The 24,623-nt window shown below is 35.9% G+C and overlaps 1 protein-coding gene across 1 annotated transcript; it reads right to left on the bottom strand.

The window, feature by feature from the left end:
• Nucleotides 1-11,251: 11,251 nt before the first annotated feature.
• LOC120632859 (brachyurin-like) lies at nucleotides 11,252-17,933 on the bottom strand (the record flags this gene model as incomplete). The annotated part of the gene is made up of 5 exons (XM_039902897.1): nucleotides 11,252-11,611; nucleotides 12,746-12,942; nucleotides 13,687-13,785; nucleotides 14,577-14,844; nucleotides 17,697-17,933. Coding segments are annotated over 5 exons (915 nt in total), but the record flags the coding sequence as incomplete, so codon positions are not given.
• Between the last annotated feature and the right edge of the window lie 6,690 nt (nucleotides 17,934-24,623).

The following is a 24,623-nucleotide window of genomic DNA, read 5'->3' as shown; positions in this document are numbered from 1 at the left end:
GATTTAGAGGTACATTATGTACTGTCTGTGACTCATCTGTGAAACCGAAAACCTAATAGTTTTTGAGTACATCACTGCCATAGTTTCTACTGAAAGAAATCATATACAGCCACACGGAAAATTAAAACCATGTAACTCTTTTCTCTTTAAAAGGTACGCGTCGCGTAACGTAGGTACTATGCGCGTGTCGGTCTTTTATCTACAATAGGTTTGTCATAAGTAAACACTTCGAATGTTTTGGTGGTTCGTTATGGTGTAAACTTATGCATCCTTTAATATTATTTCGTAATTCTGTTACACGTTGTATAAACAAGCTTTGTCAACCGCAGCACGTAACAGCTGTCAGATGTTACGGAACAGCCATTCTAAGCCACGCGGCGACATGTTCGCCGGGAGGAAACGTCAATATTGCAGTTCGTTGACGGCTTTATCTCCATTGTTCTACGTCCACACGTCGCTGATCGAACAAGGAAACAGAGATATATTGTTCGCGTTTGTTGTCGCGATGCATTATCTGGCAATATAAAATATGAATCAAATGGCTTTCTATTCAAAGCTGCTTGCACATTGCCGCGAGAAATGCAAACGCCGCAAGAGTTATACTTCTTAAGACCTTGTCCTCTGTAACGACAGGTGGAACGACAATATGTAACATAACTGGTAGCCTTTATGCTTGCAAAATTGATGGGATAAGTTAAATGTCGTGTTCTAACCGCCGCCATTTTAACATTTTATGATAATAACTAAGAAAACCCGCATTTTATATCACAATAAAGTGGCGTGAAAGGTCTCATCTCTGAATCTAAATGTCTTATGGAACAGCTTGCTGCCGAGTACATGGCATCCGAGGACAGCGACGTGAACGTAGTGTGAAAAAGCTAGTATGTTTATGTAAAAGCTTTGCCGACCGCAGCACGTAACAGCTTTCCCAGGTAACGGAATAACCATTCTAAGCTACGCAACGAGAATGGGTTAAGGTCGCAACACCTAGTTGTTACAATAATTTGGTCGCCACTTGCGGCTCTTGCAAGTGGCGAGAAGCTTTCGCTTGGTTGTTGGATCAAGGGTCGGATACAGACAGTAGTCCTTGAAACAGCGCGTATTGTGAGGAGGTTCCTCACTCTGGAGCCCTGAACGCCGGTTGCTTGGACATTCAAAAGCCCCGAAAGCGGAGGGTGGATGTTTTTCTTATAAATTTTTAATAGTGTTTTTTAAGCATTGTTAAGAATTAAAAAAAAAGAAAATCTATAAATGATGGGAAATAAAAAATTTGGTCGCCACTTGCGGCTCTTGCGGCAGTCTGCGTTCAGCTCACTATAGTTGAAAGGCAAATACTATTGACAGCTTTATAAATTGCGATTTCCCAGGAGGAGAATAACGATGCAGTTCAAAATGGTAAATCGGAAATAAAAATAATCTGACCTTATAAACAAAAGGTTCAGTATTCGGTTCCCAAGGGACTGACATTTTTGATGCATTCTTGGAGTCATCATAAATTAAATTTTGTACTTTTTTCTCTATGGTAGGTACCAACACTTGGAGAAAAAAAAATTAAAAACACCAATACACCCAGTAATGTAATAAATAACTAAGATAAAAGTACGTAAGTTTTGACGACCTCCCTGGCGCAACGGTGAGCGTTGTGAATTTAAGTAGGAGGTCCCGTATTCGATTCCTGGCAATCCGCAATTTGGGAATTTCTGAATTTCTCTGGTCTGGTCTGGTGGCCGTACCACCCTACTGACAAAGACGTGCCGCTAAGCGATTTAGTATTCCGGTGCGATGTTGCTTAAAAACCGGTTAGGGGTATGACTACCATACTCCCTAACAGGTTAGTTAGCCAGCTACTATATTAGACTGCATCGTCACTTACCACCAGGTAAGATTGCAGTCAAGAGCTAACTTTTAATGGATAAAAAAAAAACTTTAAATTTACGTTAGGAGTAACTTTTACATTATTCTCTTTCGAGAATCAATAATCTCACACTAATATTATTTTTTCGCTTATAAGAACAACATCCTTACTAATGTTATAAATGAGAAAGTGTGTTTTATTTGTTTGTTTGTCCTTCCTTCACGCCCAAACCAAATAATTTGATTTTTGGCATAGAGTTAGTTGAAAGGACAGATAGTAACATAGGCTACTTTTTATCCCACAGGAAAAAAAACGAAATAAGCGGGAGAAGAATGCGGGCAACAATTATTAGATAATAATCTACAATGAGGTCAGGTAACGGGTCGAACAAAATTTAAAAAAATAACTAGTTCGAGTAATAAAAGAATTTTTTTTCCATTTGATTTTACTAGCTGTTGCCCGCGACTTCGTCTGCGTTTGATTTTGTTTTTCTTGTGGCATTAAATTTAGTAGTATCGCTAAGCCTTAAATGAAGAGTTCTGTCCTCTATCTCCTACCACATTCAGATCTACACAAAGTTTGGAGAAAATTAAACACATTATAACCACCATAGTACAAAAATTATTATTTAAATCGTTTATAATTTGTAGGAGTTATGGTGTAAAATGTTCAAACACTTTCAGACTTTAACTTTTTTTGACTTGATAGTATTATTATAGTAAGTAGGAATTAGTGTACGATCATATATATTTTTTGCATGCCATCTAAGGCGGATTGTTTGTCCCTATATTTTGTGTACCTACCAACAATTTAATACCAATCTGCAAATAAAAGATTTGATTTGATTTTTTCATCCCCTCTCCCAAAGGAACCGAACTTAATGTCGGGATAAAAAGTCCTATATTATTTCTGACACTTCCAAGAATATGTGTACAAAGTTTCATGAGGATCGGTTGAGTAGTTTTTGCGTGTACGCGTAACAAACAAACTTACATTCACATTTATAATATTAGTAGGGATTGATATTCTAAGCACACAAGTGACTTGAGTGACTAAAATAGATTAAAAATTCGATATAAGTTACTGTGTGACAAAAAAGAGTTAGAATTTTGTAGACCAGTGTAATAGATAGTTCGATTTCTCAGTACTCAGCCCCTTAAATACAAAATTGACAAGGCATTTCGCTATTCAGTTTAATAAGTATACTAAAGGAGTTTCCCTCAGAAATGTAAAAGGAAACCGCGAGAGTTACAAAGCAACTGAGTGTGGCCGGCAGCTTTGATTGTATCTTATTTGTATTCCCGGGCAGGCGGCGCGGTGCGCTGCAAGAGTTTGCAAACTGTTTCTTTTACACTAATAAAATGCTATACCTACCAATTTAAATGTGAATGAATGTATAAGTACAATATAATGTTGCTTACGGGCTATTTTATTGCACAGTTATAATGTGGGGACTGATGCTTTACCTAGGTAGAACCTGTATCTCAAGCCACCGGGCCCTTTCTCCAGGATAATGTTTATGACATTGTTTGATTCTGTAGCTAAAAAGCGTGTTGGAAAGGCATGTCTATATTTTATTAAGCCGCGGGATAGATAGCAGAAAAAATATCAAATGCGGCCTTACGAAATTGAGGTCGAAGTTCTAAAAAAAAAATCAAAAATACTTTATTGCACACAAGAAAAAATAAATAAAAGATACAAAAACAACAAAGGTATAAGTCAATTAAATTTGTGTAACAAAGGCGGCCTTATCACTTGTAGTGATTTCTTCCAGGCAACCATTATGAGGAATTGGCTCACATATGAATCCTTATAGCAGTGCGCAAAACTCTAAGAATATACATACATATTAATAATTACAAAAACAGTACATATATAAAATAAAATAAAATACTATATGGTAAAATAAATAATACTAAAACTATATATAATAATGTTATCGGTACAGAGAGTAAATGTGGAATATAATAATCGTACTTACAGTGTTATATAATAATTCTTTAGACGAGTCTTAATAATACTGTGTTATTTAGCGTAACGAATGTCACGTGGAAGATCATTCCACAATTTAACTGCCTTGATAGTAAATGACTCATTGTAACAGTGCGTACGGCTGATTGGCACTTCCAGCTTATTGTCACTCTGAGAACGGAGAGTAAGTGAAAGAATTGAAATAGCACCAAGAAATGTAAAGTACTAGGATAACAAAAACTACTAGGATAACACCGCATTTAGCAGTTATCATTACCGGCCCACTACAGCGCGCAACTCTCCTCTTAGAATGAGAAGGGTTTAGGCCGTAGTCCACGCTGGTGGTTATTAGTCCGCTTTTTAGCTACAGAATTAAACAATGTCATAAATATTGGAGTTGTCTCCGAAAAAGTTCAAAGTTTGTATTAAACGTAAGCTTATAGAAGAGTCCTATTATAGTCAACGATAAAAATGCTTAGGTGTAAATTATTGCTCTAACCAGGTTCTTTAATAATTTTTAAAGGACAATGTGAGATAGTGATAACAAAAAAAAATAACAGCCGGCTAAGTTTGTTGTGGGCTTCTTCTTAGACCAGGGCGCGTTTGGAACCCTCGTGGCTTTAGTTTTAAGTTGACGAATTTATTTATCGCCATCAACACACTCCTATGTCATATTTCAGGTAATGTACGCATCAAAAGTGCCATCTATGTGCCTATTTGAATAAGGAAATATTTGACTTTGACTATTTGGTATACTTCACACACCTTTGAGAACGTTATGTAGAAATCTCAGGGATGCAGGTTTCCTCGCGATGTTTTCCTTCACCGTTGAAGCAAGTGATATTTTAATTACTTAAAGCGCACAAAACTTCATAAAGTTAGACGTGCGTGTTGCGATTCGAACTCAGATCCCCGAAAGTGAAGTCGAGCTCCTACCCAATGCGCTATCGGGATTACAATTTGGAAATTTATAATTTTTTCTCTGGTTTGGCCTGGTGGGAGGTTTCTGCCGTGGTTAGTTACCACTCTACCGACAAAGACTTACAAGACAGAGTGAACCAGTTATTGTTTCAGTCACGGGCTTACTTACTTGTAGTGGAATAAAAAAATTAGCATGTTTAAATTAAAAAGTAAATATAGTACGACAATACACACATCGCCATCTAGCCCCAAAGCTATGGCTAAGATGACTAATATTTTTTAAATAATATTACAGATAAACACCAAGGCACTGAAAAACAGACATGTTCATCACACAAAGATTTTCCAGTTATGGGAATCGAACCTACAGCGTTGGACTCAGAAAGCAGGCTGCCCATTGCGCCAATCGGCCGTCGGTTTTAAGTTCGTTGAGAACAAAAATATCGGCAACATATCCGATATACATTTTTAATTCGTGGCAGTACAAAGAAAGTTCTAGAAGCGCGGAGTACTAACTAACGAGCTATAACTCTGAGCAAGTTGTACAGAACAACTATATCTATTTGGAAGCATTCCAAACGAAGGATATTCATCAATTAAGCTTTAGGGGATCCGCAACTATCTTCAAAAAGGCCTCTGCGCACTACTAATTTTGCTTTATGGTTCGCACCAAAAGCAGAATAAATAAATAAATATACTACGACAATACACACATCGCCATCTAGCCCCAAAGTAAGCGTAGCTTGTGTTATGGGTACTAAGATAGCTGATTAATATATTTTTTATGAATATAATACACCAAAAGCAGAATACACACATCGCCATCTAGCCCCAAAGTAAGCGCGGCTTGTGTTATGGGTACTAAGATAGCTGATAAATATTTTTTTTATGAATATAATACATCAAAAGCAGAATACACACATCGCCATCTAGCCCCAAAGTAAGCGTAGCTTGTGTTATGGGTACTAAGATAGCTGATAAATATTTTTTTTATGAATATAATACATCAAAAGCAGAATACACACATCGCCATCTAGTCCCAAAGTAAGCGTAGCTTGTGTTATGGGTACTAAGATAGATGATTAATATTTTTTTTATGAATATAATACACCAAAAGCAGAATACACACATCGCCATCTAGCCCCCAAAGTAAGCGCGGCTTGTGTTATGGATACGTATATGGATTAATATTTTATATGAATATGATACACATTCATAATCATCACACATACAATGTGTGAAAGGATAATCCAGCGTCGGAGCGAAACTTGCGTAGAGACATACATGTACATTTCTGAAGAATTGTTTGATTTAGAGTGTAACTATTAAAGAAATTTTAAAATGTGCAAATTCAAAATTAATTTATTTCAAGTAGGCCTAGTTATAGGCACTTTTGAAACGTCAGCGCTGTACAGAGTTTCCTGGTGTTCTGGGATTAGACGAAATTAAGTATTTTGTATGTGCTTTATTAACGGTATTTGCCCCTTGATAACCTCTTTTACTGGTATAGGTATAACCTTTCACTAATTTTATAATCTGCATAATGCATTTAAAAAATTTCGGAACTGACCGGATTTGCACCTGCGACTCCCTGGCAATCGCGGCCTGAGCGCTTTAACCACTAACATACCGCTTTTCTACTACCGATCGATACCGAAATAAATGTAGACCTTTTTTATATCAGTCTTATTGCGACTGTAGCGCCATCTTGTAGGAAAGTTAAAGATCTCTCCGTAAGGTTTCATAATTTCTTAAATAATACTGGCACATGATCATCCAGAGGCTAAGACCCCTCCTTGTTGGGGCATAATAACTCAAGACTTTAAGAGCGTCAGAAGCGACGAGTTCAACCAGTCTAGCCCAGTGAGGATTGGTTTTTTTGATTTGAGAACATTTCTTACAGGCATGCAGGTTTCCTTCACCTTTGAAGCAATTGATAATTCAATTGATTAAACGCACAAGAGGTACGTGCTGGGATTCGAACCCGGTCCCCCGAAAGTGAAACCGAAGTCCTAACCATTGGGCTATCACCGCTCTTCTGTTAATTCAGATCGTAGAAATAGCGAATAGTAGTGCGCGCTTATCCTAAACGGTTGAACGATCACGTTTTTAGAATAACTATTACTCAATCAAGTTAAATGGCCCATCCGAAGGGATGTCGATGTTTTAGGCTTCGATAGTTATATAAGTGAGTACATACTTGATGATATTCATAACATGCCCATTCTTAGATCAGTAACAAGATAACAAGAAAATGAGTAGAATTATTAACATCGATATTTGCATTTTTTTAATTGTAGTACTGCTATTTGTGACAACTCGTCCGGGGAAGTACCGTACCGTAATGCATATTTCTGCATATTGGATAGAAGCATACGATACTTTGCGGAAATCCATAATATATTATGAAAATTTAGCTTAATTTTCATAATAGCCTATTTCAGCAGCCAGATGTAGTGGACTGGGATCGCGAGTGCCGCCCAGCTGTTTAGCCTCGCGAGAGAAAAGGAAAATGATCAAAAACTGACGGCCAACATTCACTAGTTGGAGAGGCACCTAAAGAAGAAGAAGTTCCGGTTGAAAGAGCGTGGTTGCCGGCGTAATCAAATGTCACATGAGGCTGCCCCTCTGGTTTAACGACACGGAGCGGCACTTTGTGGGGCGTGGTCTTTTTTATCGTAGTGAACATAGTTACATAATTGTAAGGTGATAACTACGTTTACAGTGTGTGCGTGTAACCTTTATGCGCGATTGAAGTAAAACTTTTATTATTATTTATTGGTGAAAGAGTAAAAATGTTCCTGGGACTTCGCCATTTCATTTAATATTCACTATTTAATTTTATATTCAATTCAAAATTCATTAATAACACTTTCACATTTTATAAATATTTTCATTCGTTAAATAGAATAATTGAGAGTAGAAAATTGAAGGTTAGATCAGCACATGTCAAAATAACCTTGTCATTGGGTATAATAGAATGTCACAATCGTAAGAAAATTTATTAATAATTTATTTATTACAAAAGTAATAAATAAACGAGTATATTTAAAGATTTTCAAAAAACATTGCAATTTAATTTTTTTTTAAATTGTTGAATTTTTATTCACCTTGCTATACACAATTGATTCTTTTGATAATATTGCAAATAAATAATCCTTATTGATTATGATATCGACCACTGGTGGCGTATAAGTCAAGAAGCGTCGAGTATATTATGGCTTTTATCTGTGCCAACTGGGCACAAGGTACTTCGCCAATGTCTTGTAGATGGAGAAGGCACGAAGGAGTGATCGGTGAAACGAATAAAAAGTTAATTATGAATATGTACTAAGAAAGAAATAGTTGTTATTAGCTTGTTAGTTCTTAACCTAAGATATCACAGACAACACAAATATGAATATGCTATAGCACGGAACTTTATATTAGTAATAAGATTAAAGTATAATGATACTTTAATTTTATAACTTACATTAAGGACTGAAAACAAACGTTAACAAACATTTAAAACTCAAGGGACTTTGGAAGGAAGGACGTCATATAGAGGATAGGTAAGTTTGGGGCACGATCAATCCAAATTATTATTTTCAAATAGCGCAAACTACACAGACGTCTGATATAACCGTTACTTCCGTCAGAAAAAATCTTAGTTCCTCCCTAGTCGCGCCTAAAGAAGTTTTACTTCAAAATATATGTATGAACGCTTCGTAAGTGCCTGTGATATGAATAAAGAATTTATGAATTTCAATTCGAATTTGCAACACTGACTCTTACACTACAATGTATCTAGCGGGCTATTCCTTTGTTCCCGCAAGACTGCAGTTACTTTAACTGCCCGCCATTATTTACTACACGGCAAACTAGTCGATCTAGTACCCACTACGTTGGTGTTTCAGAGAACAGTTTCGTAGTGTTTTACACTTTATATTATGACCTTAAAGTGATATCCCGGTTTCGATACCTAACGCTCATAAAGGGGGGCACAGATATTTGTTATCCTTACACACACACACACACAAACTAATGAACGGTTTACAGAAACCCCATTCAGCCATTATTGCATGCAGCGCATTGTGTCCAAACATCGTTCCAACCCGCATTATCGTAGTGGATTATGCTCTAAAATCCGGTGTACTAAGAGAAAGAAGATGATCTTGAGAGAAGGGGCCTGTATCCAGCTGTAGGACTTATAGCCAAAGTTCAAACAAAAGGTTAGTATGACTCTACCACTATGATCCAGAGAAGAAGCCTTATGAAAATTAAACTTCATTTACTATACTCCGCGAAAAGCAGGAGAATCTGTATGGAGTTATTTATAATTTCTGCAATCCTTATACTCCACACCAAACAGATCTTCGGCAATATTATAAATTATGCCATACAGATTCTCCTGTTTAACGCGGAGTACAGCAAATTAAGCTTTATTTTCATAATATATCATGGAATTCCGCAAAGTAACGCCAGTTTCTATCCAATATACAGAAGGAGCCGTCAAAACGCAGTCAGTCTGGTTCTTCGTTTTAAATAATGAGCAGATGAAAGCAGTTTAATTTTCTTCTATGCGACTTAATCAGTAAGATCCAAAAATGTAATCCACCCATCCATATAAACCACACTGAATTCTTGTGCTTATCCTTTTTTAAAGATTGTATAGATTGTTGTATGGTATAATGTGTTACTTCACAAACCTTTTGTTTTCTAAAATAATATAAATAATGATATATCTCGAATATAATTAGTATCATAATATGCGCATTCGTCCACCCTTTGTCCGGGTACAACAACAAAACGACAGCAGTTATCCCAACTATTATATATAATTCCTTCGAGCATTCACAAAAGCCACGACGATTATGTTCCATCGTTTCAGAACATTTGACCTGGCTTTGTTAGTTGATACCAAATGTAATACACCTAATAAGATTTTTAATACGATTATCTATTTCGAGTTTTCTGTATCGAAATGTTTCGATTATGAAATTGACAGCTATATCGAAAGCGTCATTTCCACAGGGTACTAAGATAACTGATGAATATTTTTATTTAATAATACATAATTTTTTTTTATCCTATACAGATAAACACCCAGAAACTGAAAAACATTCATGTTCATCACACATGCATCTGTCTTTGAGTTGTCTGAACATGGAATTAAAAATTATGATTATTGGTCAAATTTGAGCATCAGATTTTCAAAAGTATTTCTATGTATGTCTATGTATGTATGTATGTATGTCATTGATTTTACGAAAAAAATCATTGCTCTTGAGGCATTCTCTTGGGACATCTCCCAAATAGGGAAATATTTTTGTATGGAGAATCTAAATAAAAGAAGTGATAAAAATATTTATTTTAATGAGAATTAACTTGATAATATAAAATGTGCATTATAAATATAGTATCCAGTTTATACCGATGTGCAAGTTGTGTGTGATAACACTGTAAAGTTTAATCAAAATTCGTTCAGTAGTTCTCGCATTTATAATTTTTAGTTGGGATAGAATGGAAAATACGATCGAGACTTTATGTATCTATTCTTCGCTTTCTATTTTCCACAGTTTCCATTCCACAACCGTTAATTGATGACAAACCCAAATAACAGAAACTGCCAAAGCCAGTGTGGACCATACAACAAAACTTACTCAATAGTAATTAACAAATAAATCACAGCCGACCCTCTATTCCTAATTACCGGTCAAGGGCCATTAAGGATACCAAATTGTTTACTTTACTAACGATACTTTAATTCACTTACGAATATTTCGTCGTATCCTACGAAACAACGCGTAAAATAGTTTTCAAAAGCGACGTTTTTATACCTATCTTAAAATAAAATCTGGTGACTTGAGCTGGCACTTATTTCGCCCAACGGCTAAGTCTTGCAATTCAAAGAGGCAATAGCGCCAGCATTTTGGGTACCATGCCCATAAGTGAAAACTTAGACGGCTTAATTTTTTTTAATGTTAAGGTTAGTTTTAATTATGATTATTTTTAGCAAATCATTCTTCACACAGTGGTATTATAATAAATAATTGTAGATACAAATAAAGAAAAATTAAAAATGAAAAGATTTTATTGAATACAATTCAAGATATAATAAAAAAATACGTTAATGACAGTCAAGGCTATGCCTAACTAAGTAACTGATTTCCAAAGAAGATTCCAGGCATACATTTACCTTTCACCAATCAATCTTCACTATTCAACTTATATAACCTAACTTGTCTATGGTTCTTGCTGCAAGGTGTTTGTATTATCATATTTTTATTTTTCGTAAGGATGAATGGTTATAAAAAAAACCGAATTCATATTTTTTTCAACTACCAAGTGTCAGTTTACGAGTCCCCTAAACTTTACGATTCGACGAATCGATGTCGTAACTTTATGATGACTAACGTCTATAGTCATAACATAAGAGTTCGTGAAGCGTTTTTTTTCTCTAGGAATCACTGAAATCATTAGGTATCCGATTGAGGCTTTTCCTAGGTTTAGTAAAAATGGACATTCGACATGGATAAAGTGCATTTAATTTAACAAATCGTTATCAACAACCAAATATTCCCGCTCTTCTCCCTAGCCTTAGAACAAGATTCATTCGCTCGCAATCGAGAAATCATTTTTTAGTACGGAAATTTGTTACTTTAAAAGGGCATAGATTTAGTTTCTTTCTCGCACGCAAAAACAATTCCTGAAATGATGTAGAACTGTGTAGAGTAAAACAGAATATAATGTTTAAAAATGCAGTAGTAGTTATTTGGTTAAGAGATTGGACTGTATCCAGGTTAGGAACGATGTCACCCGGGTATACACCGACGGGTATCCGGATTGGCAAGCGTCTGCTAAACCAAACGACACTATGCCGACCTGAAACAAAAAATAGTTATCAACTTACATTATAACATATAACTGCAAGAGATGTGCATAATCTCTTTGGTCACTATACAACTGTAATAGCAGCTATAGAGATCACCCATGAGATGGACGGACCAAGTGAAGGCCTCAGTCGAGGCCCCCTACATGAATGCGCAAGAAAGAACCGTTAGGGAAGAGTGGCGACGGATTGTAAAGCGAGCCGCAACACCCAGATGACGACCTCGACCAGTCTGTCAAGACTGTAACGACTAAAAAGAAGAATAGCAGCTAAAAATATTCAGGTTGTTAAAATTTAACTAAAACTGTTATAAAATTTGACTTTGCACAAGAGCATAAAAGAAGGCCTCTAAATTAAAATAAATTAAATTTGTAAAAAAAAAGGTGATGTATTTTATAACTTTAAAATGCATATAAATTATTGGAACCGGAAAAACCCGTGTCGTGTCGGTAATCGCGACCAGAGGATCAAGCCAAGAGTGATCAAGAGATCTCGGGTCGGATTAAGTTGTCGGTCTGTGCACCTGCAACTATGTTTGCACACTCAATAACGCACTATGATATCTCCCGCGTAGTTGAAAGTCTCTCTGGTGATCGACCACCGTGGCGTGGTCAGGGAAACAATTTTGTTTTTATTTGGTTTAAATTATTTGCTGGTAATATCTAAATTATCTTTTAATTCCTTCAATGTAGGTCTCTTACAGGCGCACCTAAAAGAGTCGAATTGTATTCGTATTGATGTTGAATTTTTTTTTTTTCCTTTACTCTTTTTTGTGTTAGTTTAGCTAGTTTTGTTCTATAGTATATATTGTCAACATCTTTAATATTATTTTATATATATTTTAAGTATTTGTTTTTAATTTATTCTAAATGTATGTTTTTGTTCGCGGTGCTAGATTCGTCAAGTTACGTCACAACTTGATGGATCTTACAGCTTATAAGTACTCTCATGTCTCTCTTAATCGTTTTTTCTTCTTCTAACCGACAATATGGTTTTGTATTCGTAAGTTGTGGCAGTCTTTAAGTGGGTCTACAATATTACATTTATATGTTTTTTCATTTTTAGTTTTTTAAGAGTTGTTGTTGTAACCTGTGGATTGTCCCTTAAATAAATAAATAAATACTCACCAAAGTTCGTTTATTTTTCCTCATTACAGTCAGTGGGCCTCCGGAGTCACCATCACAAGTACCGACTTTACCAGCGCCATTGGTGCACATATGGCTCGCATGTAGAGGAATATCGAAGCTCTTCTGGCAGGCGGTATTCGAGATGATATTCAGGTTTATGTGATGCAAAGATGTTGTGCTCGGAAAACCGTTTTGCGCTAAAAAAAAAACAAATAATTATATAGTAATTTACGTAAAATGCATCAATTATAAAACTTTCCATTCATACAATGAATATATTACATCACAGGAGTTACAATATATTGCATCTTTGCAGGAGACTGTGATGTACATAATTTGTACGTCACAGTCTCCTGCAAAGTTGGTACTTTCTACTAAAACTAAAACCTTCTACTAAAACTATTGACTGTTTTTTATGTGTGTAGCAAGAACTTACTATTAAAATAACTGGAATGGCATCAAGACCGGTCTTAGATATGATCTTAGTATTTTATCATTTTACTTAAGTACATTTTGTCAGATTGTCGTTAATTGAAAATGATCTTTTCAAAGAGGCGCAACATAGTAGCCCACTAAAGGTGTCCATGAATCCCTGCCATCTCAGGAACATCGTCAACAAACCTAAGTTGAGTGATCTACTCGCCATTGGATTTGATGACGGGTCTGTTCCCATCCATAATAATATGAATTGAAGTAGGAGGTCCTGGGTTCGATTCCCGATAGGGGCAATTTTGGAATTTTCTATTTTCTCTGTTCTGGTCTGGTGAGTTTGGTCGTGGCTAGTTACCACCCTACCGGCAGTCAAGGTCAAATAAAGGTGAGATTGTAGTGAAAAAAAACAACACTATACCTTCAAACAGTACTGTAACCACACAGAGGTCAGTGTTCCATAATCCTATTATAATGTAAAGTATAATTAATTAAAACACAAATATACATACCATCTCTCGTCTTGCCGTACCCTGTGGCCACAGCTTGCAATCCAGCAAAATTCTCATTCGCGTCAGCAGTTGTTGGCAGTGAAACTGCTTGGATGCTACCTGCGTGATAAAAATGATGAAAAATTCAAAATGTTCTATGCCAAAGAGAAATAATGATGCAGTGTACCGTACGTATTGAAAGGTGATGGGGAAATGAAAAGCTGAACGGTCATTCCAGGCAAACAAAGAAATTATTCGATCAAAATGTAATTAAACACAAAAAAAAATTGTGTCGATACCCTAGCTGCACATTCAGGGCACCTCGTCAATGGTGGGTGCGGCTGCTACCTGTGCCGAGCCGCGCAGTTTTATTTATGCGCCTTTTGGAATAGAGACTTTGGGACCGTGGAACTGAGGGCTTGAGTTATTTTTTAAAGAATTGTCAAAAAGTGTTGACTAGTCTACCGGTGATCCTAGAGCAGGTAGTTATCTTGACCAAAGAATAAGTTTGGCCTTATCATGAAAACTAAGCTTAATTTGTTATACTCTTTATGGAAATATACCCTCTAAGCACATTTCATTGTACATGTACGGTAAATTGCCGAAGATCTGTTTGGTGTGTAGAATAAGGATTGAAAAAAATATAAATTACACCATACAGATTCTCCTGCTTTTCGCGGAGTATAGCAAATTAAGCTTAATTTTCATAATATATCATGGAATTCCGCAAAGTAACGCCTGCGTCTGTCCAATATTAGTTTGGCCATTAAAAGGCCAATGCTGCCAGCATCTTAGACACTATGTTTCGCTGCAGAGATTTCGAGTACGTTTTAAATTTTATCTAGTTTTATTTTTGTATATTAAACACCAAAACTTTCTTATAGTTAAAATTCTAGTTAACTAATACTTACTGCTATAAGTGACTTTGGATATCTTAACCATAGCAATATCATTGGTAATGTCCTTCGTGTTCCAGTTAGGGTGGACGGTAACATCGTTGGTGATGATCCTGGTACCACCAGTGAATATCTTGACAGAGCCCAGAACTATGGTGAACTGCTTAGCCTTGGTCTGGCCATCCCACCAACAATGGGCTGCTGTTACGACTTTCGTGTTGGAGATGAGGGCTCCTCCACATAGCGATGTTTGGCCAGTAGCGAGGGTTATAACAATGCCAGCCTGGGGGAGGAAGAGTTTTTGGGTATGATTATGGCAGATTCACAATATAATATTTGTAAGACAGAACATTACTCTTTATAAACGAAAAGTAGATATAATCAACTACCTAACTTGAAATGGACATAAGTAAGTGACATCTGGCATAGCGAAAGGTACAGAAGTCATTATTCAGAAGTCATTGGAATGGATTACGGCCAGACCCCTCCTATTCTATTATTTGACGGATTGGCTCAATGGGCAGCGTTAGTCCAAGGCTGTGGGTTAGATTCCCACAATTGGAAAATGTTTGTGTGATGAATATGAGTCTATCATAGTCTGATGTTTATCAGTCTCTGGGTGTTTATCATTGTATTATAAGTATCTATGTACATTCATAAAAATATTCATCATTTTTTAATATTGGATAGAAGCAGACGCGGCGCTACTTGGCGGAATTCCATGTTATAAAGTAAAATCTGAATTGTATAATTTATAATTTCTTCAATCTTTATACTCCACACCAAACAGATCTTCGACAATGTACCATCTACGCAAGTTTTGCTCCGAAACCGGAGCATCCTCAGAAGATGTTGACTTAACAATGAATAATTGTTAAGTGAAAAATCCCGGCAACTGGGTTTCGTGCCACGTATAATTTGGGTACCTTCAAGGCGAGAGTGAATGAATAGGCTTTTTCTAGGCAAGCGTGCCCCAACCTAGATCTCATCATTGCTTACGAGCATGATTGACGTCAAGCGCTGGCCTATCGTTAATAATAAAAAAAAAACCGCCAAGTGTATCACCTTTTAGACCTTTCCTTCACCCACCTTATCTATCTAAATTACACCATACAGATTCTCCTACTTTTCGCGGAATAGGTATAGCAAATTAAGCTTCATTTTCATAATAAATATTCATCAGTTATCTTAGTACCCATAACACAAGCTACGCTTACTTTGGGGCTAAGTGGCGATGTGTGTATTGTCATAGTATATTTATTTATTTATCTAAGAGGAGACCCGTACTCTGTAGTGGGCGGGTAATGAATTGATACTGATGATGAATTAATTATAGCATTACAACCTGTAACTACTCGCTCCTCGTCACAGGCATACTGCACAGTTGTCGATTACCGCCCATTAATTATCTCAAATTAATTGAGATTAGATGTGAACCGCTTATGTATAACTAGATTATCTTAAGTCAATATTGCCACGCCTCATTAAGTGAAAATTAATAGGGGCCGCACATATAACTTATCGAATGCAGTTAAGCAGACAAAATACAGTACAGCATTTGTAATTACAGGCAGACAACTTAACACTTACGCCTGAGGTTGATGGACACAGGACGGCATGTTAATAATATAATAATAATTCATTTATTGCATAACCTGTGTACATATAATGGTCTTATGAGCGAAAAGTCTGGGGCTTACAGTTTGCCATTTCAGCCGTGCAATATTATTTAAGCAGTGAGCTTTCAAATAGTTACAAATTAAAAAATTAAAATAGAATCGTGTTAAAGCATAAGTCATATTTTAACTAAAACAGAAAATTATATATAGTATATAGTTTAAATATTGTCAGTTGTTATAATAAATCTAATTTTCAAAACGTTTTGTTGCAGAACGTGTTCTTTGCATGTCCTGCGTGTGTTCTCTCTCTCTCGCTCTCTCTGTCTCTACAAATGTTGCTCTGATTACAGTCGATGGTTTTCTACTAAACATCAGGTGTGTGTTATGTTATTACTATAAAAAAAATCTATAGTTTAACCGTTCGTGAGTAAAATTCGTTAATTAACTTAATATAAGGTACTATTTTCTATACCTATGAGAACGTGTTTGCTTAAAATTCTCAGAACTCCAAAAAGAAAGATGAGCGTGCCGGGGAAAAAACCCTATCAGTGCACTTTTTTCTAAAAATTCTTATTAAATAAATAAACTACAACAATACACACACCGCCATGTAGCCGCAAAGTAAGCGTAGTTTGCGGTATGGGTACTAAGATGACTGACGAATATTTTTAGTATAATATACAATATACATAAATACTTATAGTACAGATAAACACCCAGACACTGAAAAACATACATGCTCATCACACAAAAATTTTTCTGTGGGAATCGAACCCACGGCCTTGGACTCCGAAAGCAGGGTCGTTGCCCACTGCGCCAGTCAGTATTTTTCTTTTTTCGAATGAGTTTAAATCTTATTCTGTAGCATCAGAAAAGATTTGCACACTGTCGTTGACAGTAGATTGTGTAGGAGTGCATTTAATTATTGTAAAACAACTTATTCTGACCCACAATTATAGCAAATAAATTATTAATATTACTAATTTTGTCTTGATTCAGCGCAGATAAAACATTTATTTATCCTATTATTATACTTTTGTCAACGAAGTCCACTACTGCACTTTTGGCTTAATTCGGCACAGAGATGTTATTTAAAGGCACATCATTTAACCAATAATAAACATGATATGATTCCTAAGGTAGTTTTGGACCTACTAATGCATAAGTTTAAAAAATATGTCAAAACACTTACAGCGAGGTTAATATACAATTGATGAATTTCTTAATGACAAGGTTGCTTGGAAGAATCCGGCTCCGCTTTCATATCTCCCAATATAGAAAAATGAATGTTAAAATGTAAAATGTAAATTGTTGATGTTGGAAAAGAGCAACCGCTGAGTTTCTTGCCGGCTTCTTCTCGGTAGAATCTGCCTTGTAGAATCGGTGGTAGAGTCACTACAAACAGACAGATTTGACTTTTCAAAAGTGCTTATATTAGGCCTACTTGAAATAAATAAATTTGGAATTTACATAATTTTTTTTCAATAATGAATCTGAAATCAACTAGAAAACTTACTTGGTACGGGTACAAAGTTGTAGAAGTTACTTCTTTGCCCCCTACAATTCTTGTAATGTATCCTTCCTCACTCATTAGCTTGTAAGCCCTGGATATCCCAACAGCTTTGTGGTAACCCTGATCGTTATATATGTCGCCATTAATTACCACAACGAATATAAAATTTATTAGAAACCAAATTATCCAACGCATTGCAATAATAGCTCTTATAATGTACTGGATTATATTAGTGTGTAGTATTTATTTATAAACACAGTTTATTTGATTTTAATAAGTTAATTTAATGAATCATAGATAAAACGGTGATCGCGATTAGATATCGTGATTGTTGGAAAATATTATAAGTTTTTTACACACTGCTATTTTCAGTGCTAAGTACTTATTAATCATAATCATTTATTTGCAAAAAACATGCAAATTTTAACTTAAAAATAATTATAAATATTCAGAATTACATTACGGGAATTATATAACTTAATTCAATTACAATGCCTATTTATTTATAGATGTTTTATAAATATAACCTAAAATAAACTATTTAAAACTAAATAAAATGTCCGAAACTATATAATAACAATTCATTTAATTTAGGCCTTAAGTACCAGCAAAGTAGGTACTCATCTACGGAATAATAAAATGTTTCAATAAGATATTGTTGATCAGTCAGCTCTTCCGGTAATTTATTGTAAATCTTAGGTGCAATTTTAAAAATACTTTTGCCAAACTGCGCAGATGAATGTTAAAAAAAAAATCCTGTGCAATTTATTCACACACGGCGGAAGTGTAACTTCTGAAAAGTAGGCTTTGAGAGATTGAGGTGGATGTAGAGTATCAGAACTATTAGGATAAATGTAAGGTTTATTATTTAGTTTCCATGGTAACTAGTATAGGTAAAGAAATGTATAATGTTTTCTATCTCACTCTGTCCTATACATTTATGTGTTTGTTTGAAAAACACAGATAAAATAGTATGTATATTTCTGTCTCATTCTTTGCCGGCTTTATCGTGCACATTTTTGTATTTGTGTCTCTTACCTGTCGTTTTTTCCGTTGCATCCGGTTTGAAATCACAACGATTCTAAAGAAGTTTCACTTCAAAAATTTCGCCTCCTTACACTCTCAGAGAACCTTAAAGTGTTATAAGTATTATAAGTGTGCCGTGTGATGATAGCAGATCAGAATGCAGTTGTCACTTCCCCTCCTTTTAACGTGGGTCTCGTACGAGGCGACTAAGGGAATATAACAGAGAACGGACACCATAGTCTTCGGTGTTTCTACTATGTGCAATCACCAACCCATCTGCCCAGCGTGGTGATTATTGGCAAACCCTTTAATTGGAGAAAGGCCTTTGGCGCAGTGGGCAGCGACCCTGCTCTCCGAATCCAAGGTTGTGGGTTCGATTCCCACTACTGGAAAATACTTGTGTGATGAACAAGAATTCAATGTCTGGATGTTTATTATATTATAAGTATTTATGTATAATATTAAAAAAAAAAATCATCAGTCATCTTAGTTTCTACCCATAATGCAAGCTAAGCTATGTGTGTTGTATGTATTGTCGTAATACATTTATTTATTGATTATGCACACTGCCCATAACAAGCTGCTATGAATAAGAAATATCCTGCCAAAACTAGTTAGTATTTTTTTTTTATAATCTTTGAATGAAAATAATTAAGTCCCATTAACACTAAACGGCTAAAAAGTGGTCGCTTATGCCGTTTACACCTTCCGGCTTTTCCGAGATAACGCCCCGTCAGCTTGTTAATACCTTTTATGCCGACCCCTAAAAAAATCGTGAGCATCTGACCACGATAATGTCTATTTAGATAGGCGAAATGCGAGGTCGGTTCCGCTTCGTAATAGAAAGAGTGAATGGGAAGGCTTTTAGGAGTAAAAGGCTCCACTAAATAGGAATGGAAAAGAGGAGAAATTGGAAGTAATTTGTTACATCGTTTTGCTTTTGTGTCTACAAGCTAAATAACCATTATACAGTTCTCAAAGTGTACATACTAATGGCAAAATATTGAACATATCCTTACTGTTATATTATATCATCAATAAATAAGCCTATAAGAGTCTACTAGTGGTATATAAGAATCTACTGGAGTCACTGAGCAGACGGGTTTGGTGATCGTGTGAAGAGGCCTGTTGACATCGGGAGTCTGATCTGCCATTCTATATATACAACGTGTAACCGAATTACGAAATAATATGCATGCATAAGCAAATTTCTGAAGGAATCACCTTGTAAAAATATTAAATCAAAAGAAGCATTTTTCCACACAATAGAATTCGAAACATTCTAAGTGTTTACTTATGACAACCCTATTGATAATAAAAGACTGACACAAGCATAGTACATACGCCTAAAAGCCTACCCAATAAAGTGACACGCGTCACATGATTTTATTTTTGCATTTGATGACATGGCTGTATCAGATTTCTTTCAGTAGAAACTATGGCCGTGCTTTACTCAAAAACTATAAGTTTTCGGTGACACAGATAATTCGACAGCGACAGTACATAATGTACCTTCAAAGTCTGTGAATTATTATTTCGGTTTTCATTTACATGTTAATAGGTTAGATTATATAGTGTATGCTTACATATATAGGTTACAGTTAATAAAACATATAAGCGTAGTACGTGGCCTCTAATTTATTTATGATAAATGCCCAGACAAAAAAAAACATATTCATCACACAAACATTTTCCAGTTGTGGGAATCGAACCCACGGCCTTGGACTCAGAAAGCAGGGTCGCTGCCCACTGCACAAATCGGCCGCCAAACTAAATTTTTAAATCAATATTATATTAAAAATTAACATTAAGTAAGCTGTGATAGCACAGTGAGTAGGAGCTTTACTTCACTTTCGGGGGGCCGGATTCGAATCCCAGCTTATCTAACTTTTCTAAGTTATGTGCGTTTTAAGTAATTAAAATAATACTTGCTTCAACGGTGAAGGAAAACATCGTGAGGAAACCTGCATGCCTTAGAGTTCTACATAATGTTCTCAAAGTGTTTTCTTAATGACAAGGTTGCTTGGAAGCATCCGGCTCCGCTTGAAAAATGTAAAATGTAAATTGTTGATGTTGGAAAAGAGCAACTGCTGAGTTTCTTGCCGGCTTCTTCTCGGTAGAATCTGCCTTCCGAACCGGTGGTAGAGTCACTACAAACAGACAGACTTGACGTTTTAAAAGTGCTTATATTAGGCCTACTTGAAATAAATGAATTTTGAATTTTAAGAGGTGTGTAGAGTCCACCAATCCGCACTGGGCCAGCGTGGTGGACTACGGCTTTAACCCCTTTTCATTGTGGGAGGAGACCCGTGCCCTGTAATGGGTTGATATGAAGATGATTATTTTAAAGTCAAACAACTTAGACGTAACGTATGGTATTCTATACGAAATGCCTTTGTTAAAACTACAATTATCTCATGCAAAAAGCTAAATTAGTAAGCTACATAGTTAAGTAGAGTTATACAGATAGTAATACTTCCCAGGAGCTAGGTATTGGCTGCAATTATTCGAGGGCACGTAAAACTTAACCCATCTTTTCCCGCATATCTCCGCAACTGCAATCGAAGTCCCATTATTGGAGTGGTAATTGCAAAAAGTTTTCCCCGGACCGTGGGACGAAGCATTTCTTTGCGGCTTGATTAATTTGTCGCACGAGCGAAAGTTAATGTGAAAAAACCGCCTTGTAGACTAATAGCTTATTTACAAAACTAATTAGAAAAAGACGTATTTTAAAAGTACTAGGATTTCACCAAAAAATAGTAATATGATCATGGATCTTCACTGACACGTTATCAATAACGGTAAATAAATTAAAGCTTCAAACTTTGATTGGTAGAAACATTAATACATCATCCGCAGCATACGAACATCCCACTGATGGGCACAGGCCATTTTACTCATGACAAAGCATAGACCCATAACGCTGCTCCAACGCGGGTTGGTGAGTTTTAACGGCTAATACCACTAACTGATAATAACCGGCACCGACGGCTTTACGTCCTCCCCGAGGCACGGGGGCTGACACCGCCAACTAACTCTTTAATAGGAAATACACAACATCTTATAATCTGGCTCGACCCGGGATTCCAACCCAGGACCTCGCGATCCGTAGTTAAACATGCTAATCACCAGACCAACGAGGTCTAAATAAATAATAATAAATAAATAAATAAATATATTACGACAATTCACACATCGTCATCTAGCCCCAAAGTAAGCGTGGCTTGTGTTATGGATAATTAGATGACTGATGAATATTTTTATGAATAATATACATAAATACTTATAATATACATATAAACACCCAGAAACTGAAAAACATTCATGCTCATCACACAAACATTTTCCAGTTGTGGGAATCGAACCCACGGCCTTGGACTCAGAAGAGCACGGTCGCTGCCCACTGCGCCAATTGGCCGTCAACTCATACTCGTACGATAGAAATTTCTCAAGGCAATTTCTCTCCTGTCTCCTGCATATTTTTTAATTCAAGAGCGATCTAAAGACAAGTGTTTTTAAATGATATTCTATTCAGAAGCTACGCTTACTTTGGGGCGAAATGGCGATGTGTGCATTGTAGTAGTACAGTAATTTATTATTTATTTATTTAAATATCACTAATACGAGTGAAATCTATAGAGATATACCAAAGTAAAAAATAGTAGATTAAAAGAAAAATAGATATTTCATGTATATTTAAGTATTTGCATAACATCAAGATCATGACAACCAATGGAGATCCACTGCTGGACCTAGGTATTTTGTAGGGAGTTTTAAATACCACAGTCCTGTGCCAGCGGCTTCTTACGGTCATTAGGCTTCCTACGACTTGTTTGATGACAGCTGTCAACTTCGGTTGGTCAAAGCTGCGTTTACCGGTGCGAGGCCGCCATTCCAGCACCTTTGCTCCAAACGTCAATTGGTCCTCCGAACTAAGCTTTGAATTTCGAAAGATATTTTGACTTCTATTTGCTTTCAGTTTGTAGCTTTTAGTTGCGCCTGTAGCTTTTTAGAAATGGGCATAGGCACCGCGGGAAAATTTCCAATCTCACGGGATATCAGAAATTCTACGTAGACGAAGTTTCTGGCCTCCGCAGGCATTCTTAGTACCAATCGCTATAGTAAAAGTAAAAATTGCTATTCTCAAAATAAAACGAACATTTCATCAAAGCGTAGCTATCAAACTAAAAACAGGGTTTTATAATCTTAGTATTTTTACCCACACTTAAATAAATATAAAAGTTCTAGCGATTTAACAGTCGCTATAAGACTGATTATAAATGCATATATATCGGCATCTACGGAACCGTAGCTTAGTGGTAAAAGCGCTCAGGCAATTACCAAAGAGTCGCAGGTTCGAATCCGGTCGGTTCCGATTTTTTTTATATGCAATTTAAATGTATAAAATTAAAAACAGGATGTTAGAATACCTACTCATTACAATGCTAGCACAAGAAACAATGATTTCTGGAATTCATAATAAATTCCAAAAGGAATAATGGCCGCAAGCAATACCTTTGCACCATTTATTTGTAAACCATTTGTTCGTTTAATGAAGTACTTCGTTCCCCTCGGACCCTTTGAAATGGCCATCAAAGGGAGACCTTTAATACAAATCACTAATAGAGTCCAAAACTTGAAATTACCTTCATCGTACCTTTGACACGAACACTTTGGATTTCATTTATTTTGACAAGCTGGGCGGCGCAGCTGTATTTTTAAGGGGTAGTATTAAGGGGTAACCAGCGAATATGAATGTATATTAATGGTATCGTAATTAGTGAAAAGGGCTTATTTCTTTGGCCGTTATAAAAAACGACAATAAACGCGGGCCACAGCTAGTGGTACGCATTTTTTGAAAAATAAACCCTAATAAGTGTTTAATAGTGGTGATTTTACTTATCAAATATATACTCGCTAAGTCGCTACGTAAGCGCTAACGCCCCGACGCTATATAATATATATGTAATGATATAGACATTTAGACGTACCTGTGTGTCTGTTTGTGTATGTGCGTGTTTGTGTGAATGTGTGTAAATGTGAGTGCGCGGAATCGGAATCGGAATCGCATATCCCGAACGGATGAAGCGATTCCGATTTTGTTTTTTTTTTGGTTTGAAAGGTGTACCGGGAGTATTTCTAACTATAATTTTTGAAAAATCGTTCCAAGATGGCCGCCACAACAAAACGGCGGTTTCACAACTACCTTAATATGGGTATCAAATGCAAGGCTTGACTAGTAAAATACTATACAATATGATGAATTTTATTTTGTTTTCACAACTCCCTCAAATTGGTATCAAATGAAAGGGCTAGTAGAATAGTGTACACTATATTTAAAGCAGGGTTTTTTTTTATTAATTTCTAAGTTGTATATTATTTTAAATAAATCATTCAGCTGCCTTAGTCTCATATTAGGCCTCAAAGACCCTCTCGAAATAGTTTTCAAAGCTAAACCTTTGAAACAAATAAATTGGGACAAAGGTATCCATGGAAATAGAAACAAATTAACTTCATCGCTTATACGACACGAAAACTTGAAATTCAATTTGAATTTGTTAGTGATCTCTATTTTACAAATGGAAATAAACTAGAACTGGGGATGGATGTTTTCTAAACCTCCTGCAAAAAAACGTGGTGTTATACGTTTGAACGCTTTGTTATTAGTGTGATTTTTAATAAGAAAACCATAGAATTATTTAAACATAGATGTATAATAGCGGATATAGCCTAGTGGTTAGATGGTGTGGATGACGTTGGACCCCGGACTCTAAATTTACGTAATTAAATTTAACTTGCTTTAAGGGTGAAGGCAAACATCAATAGGAAACCTGCATGTCCGGGAGGTCTCCATAGCGTACGTAGATCAGTTTTTGAAGTATGTACTTCAAAAATTGATTGATT

This window comes from Pararge aegeria, chromosome 20 (assembly GCF_905163445.1).
Source record: "Pararge aegeria chromosome 20, ilParAegt1.1, whole genome shotgun sequence".
Lineage (NCBI taxonomy): Eukaryota > Metazoa > Arthropoda > Insecta > Lepidoptera > Nymphalidae > Pararge > Pararge aegeria.
The sequence above is the reverse complement of the archived record's forward strand: the minus strand, read 5'-3'. Positions and strand labels throughout refer to the sequence as shown.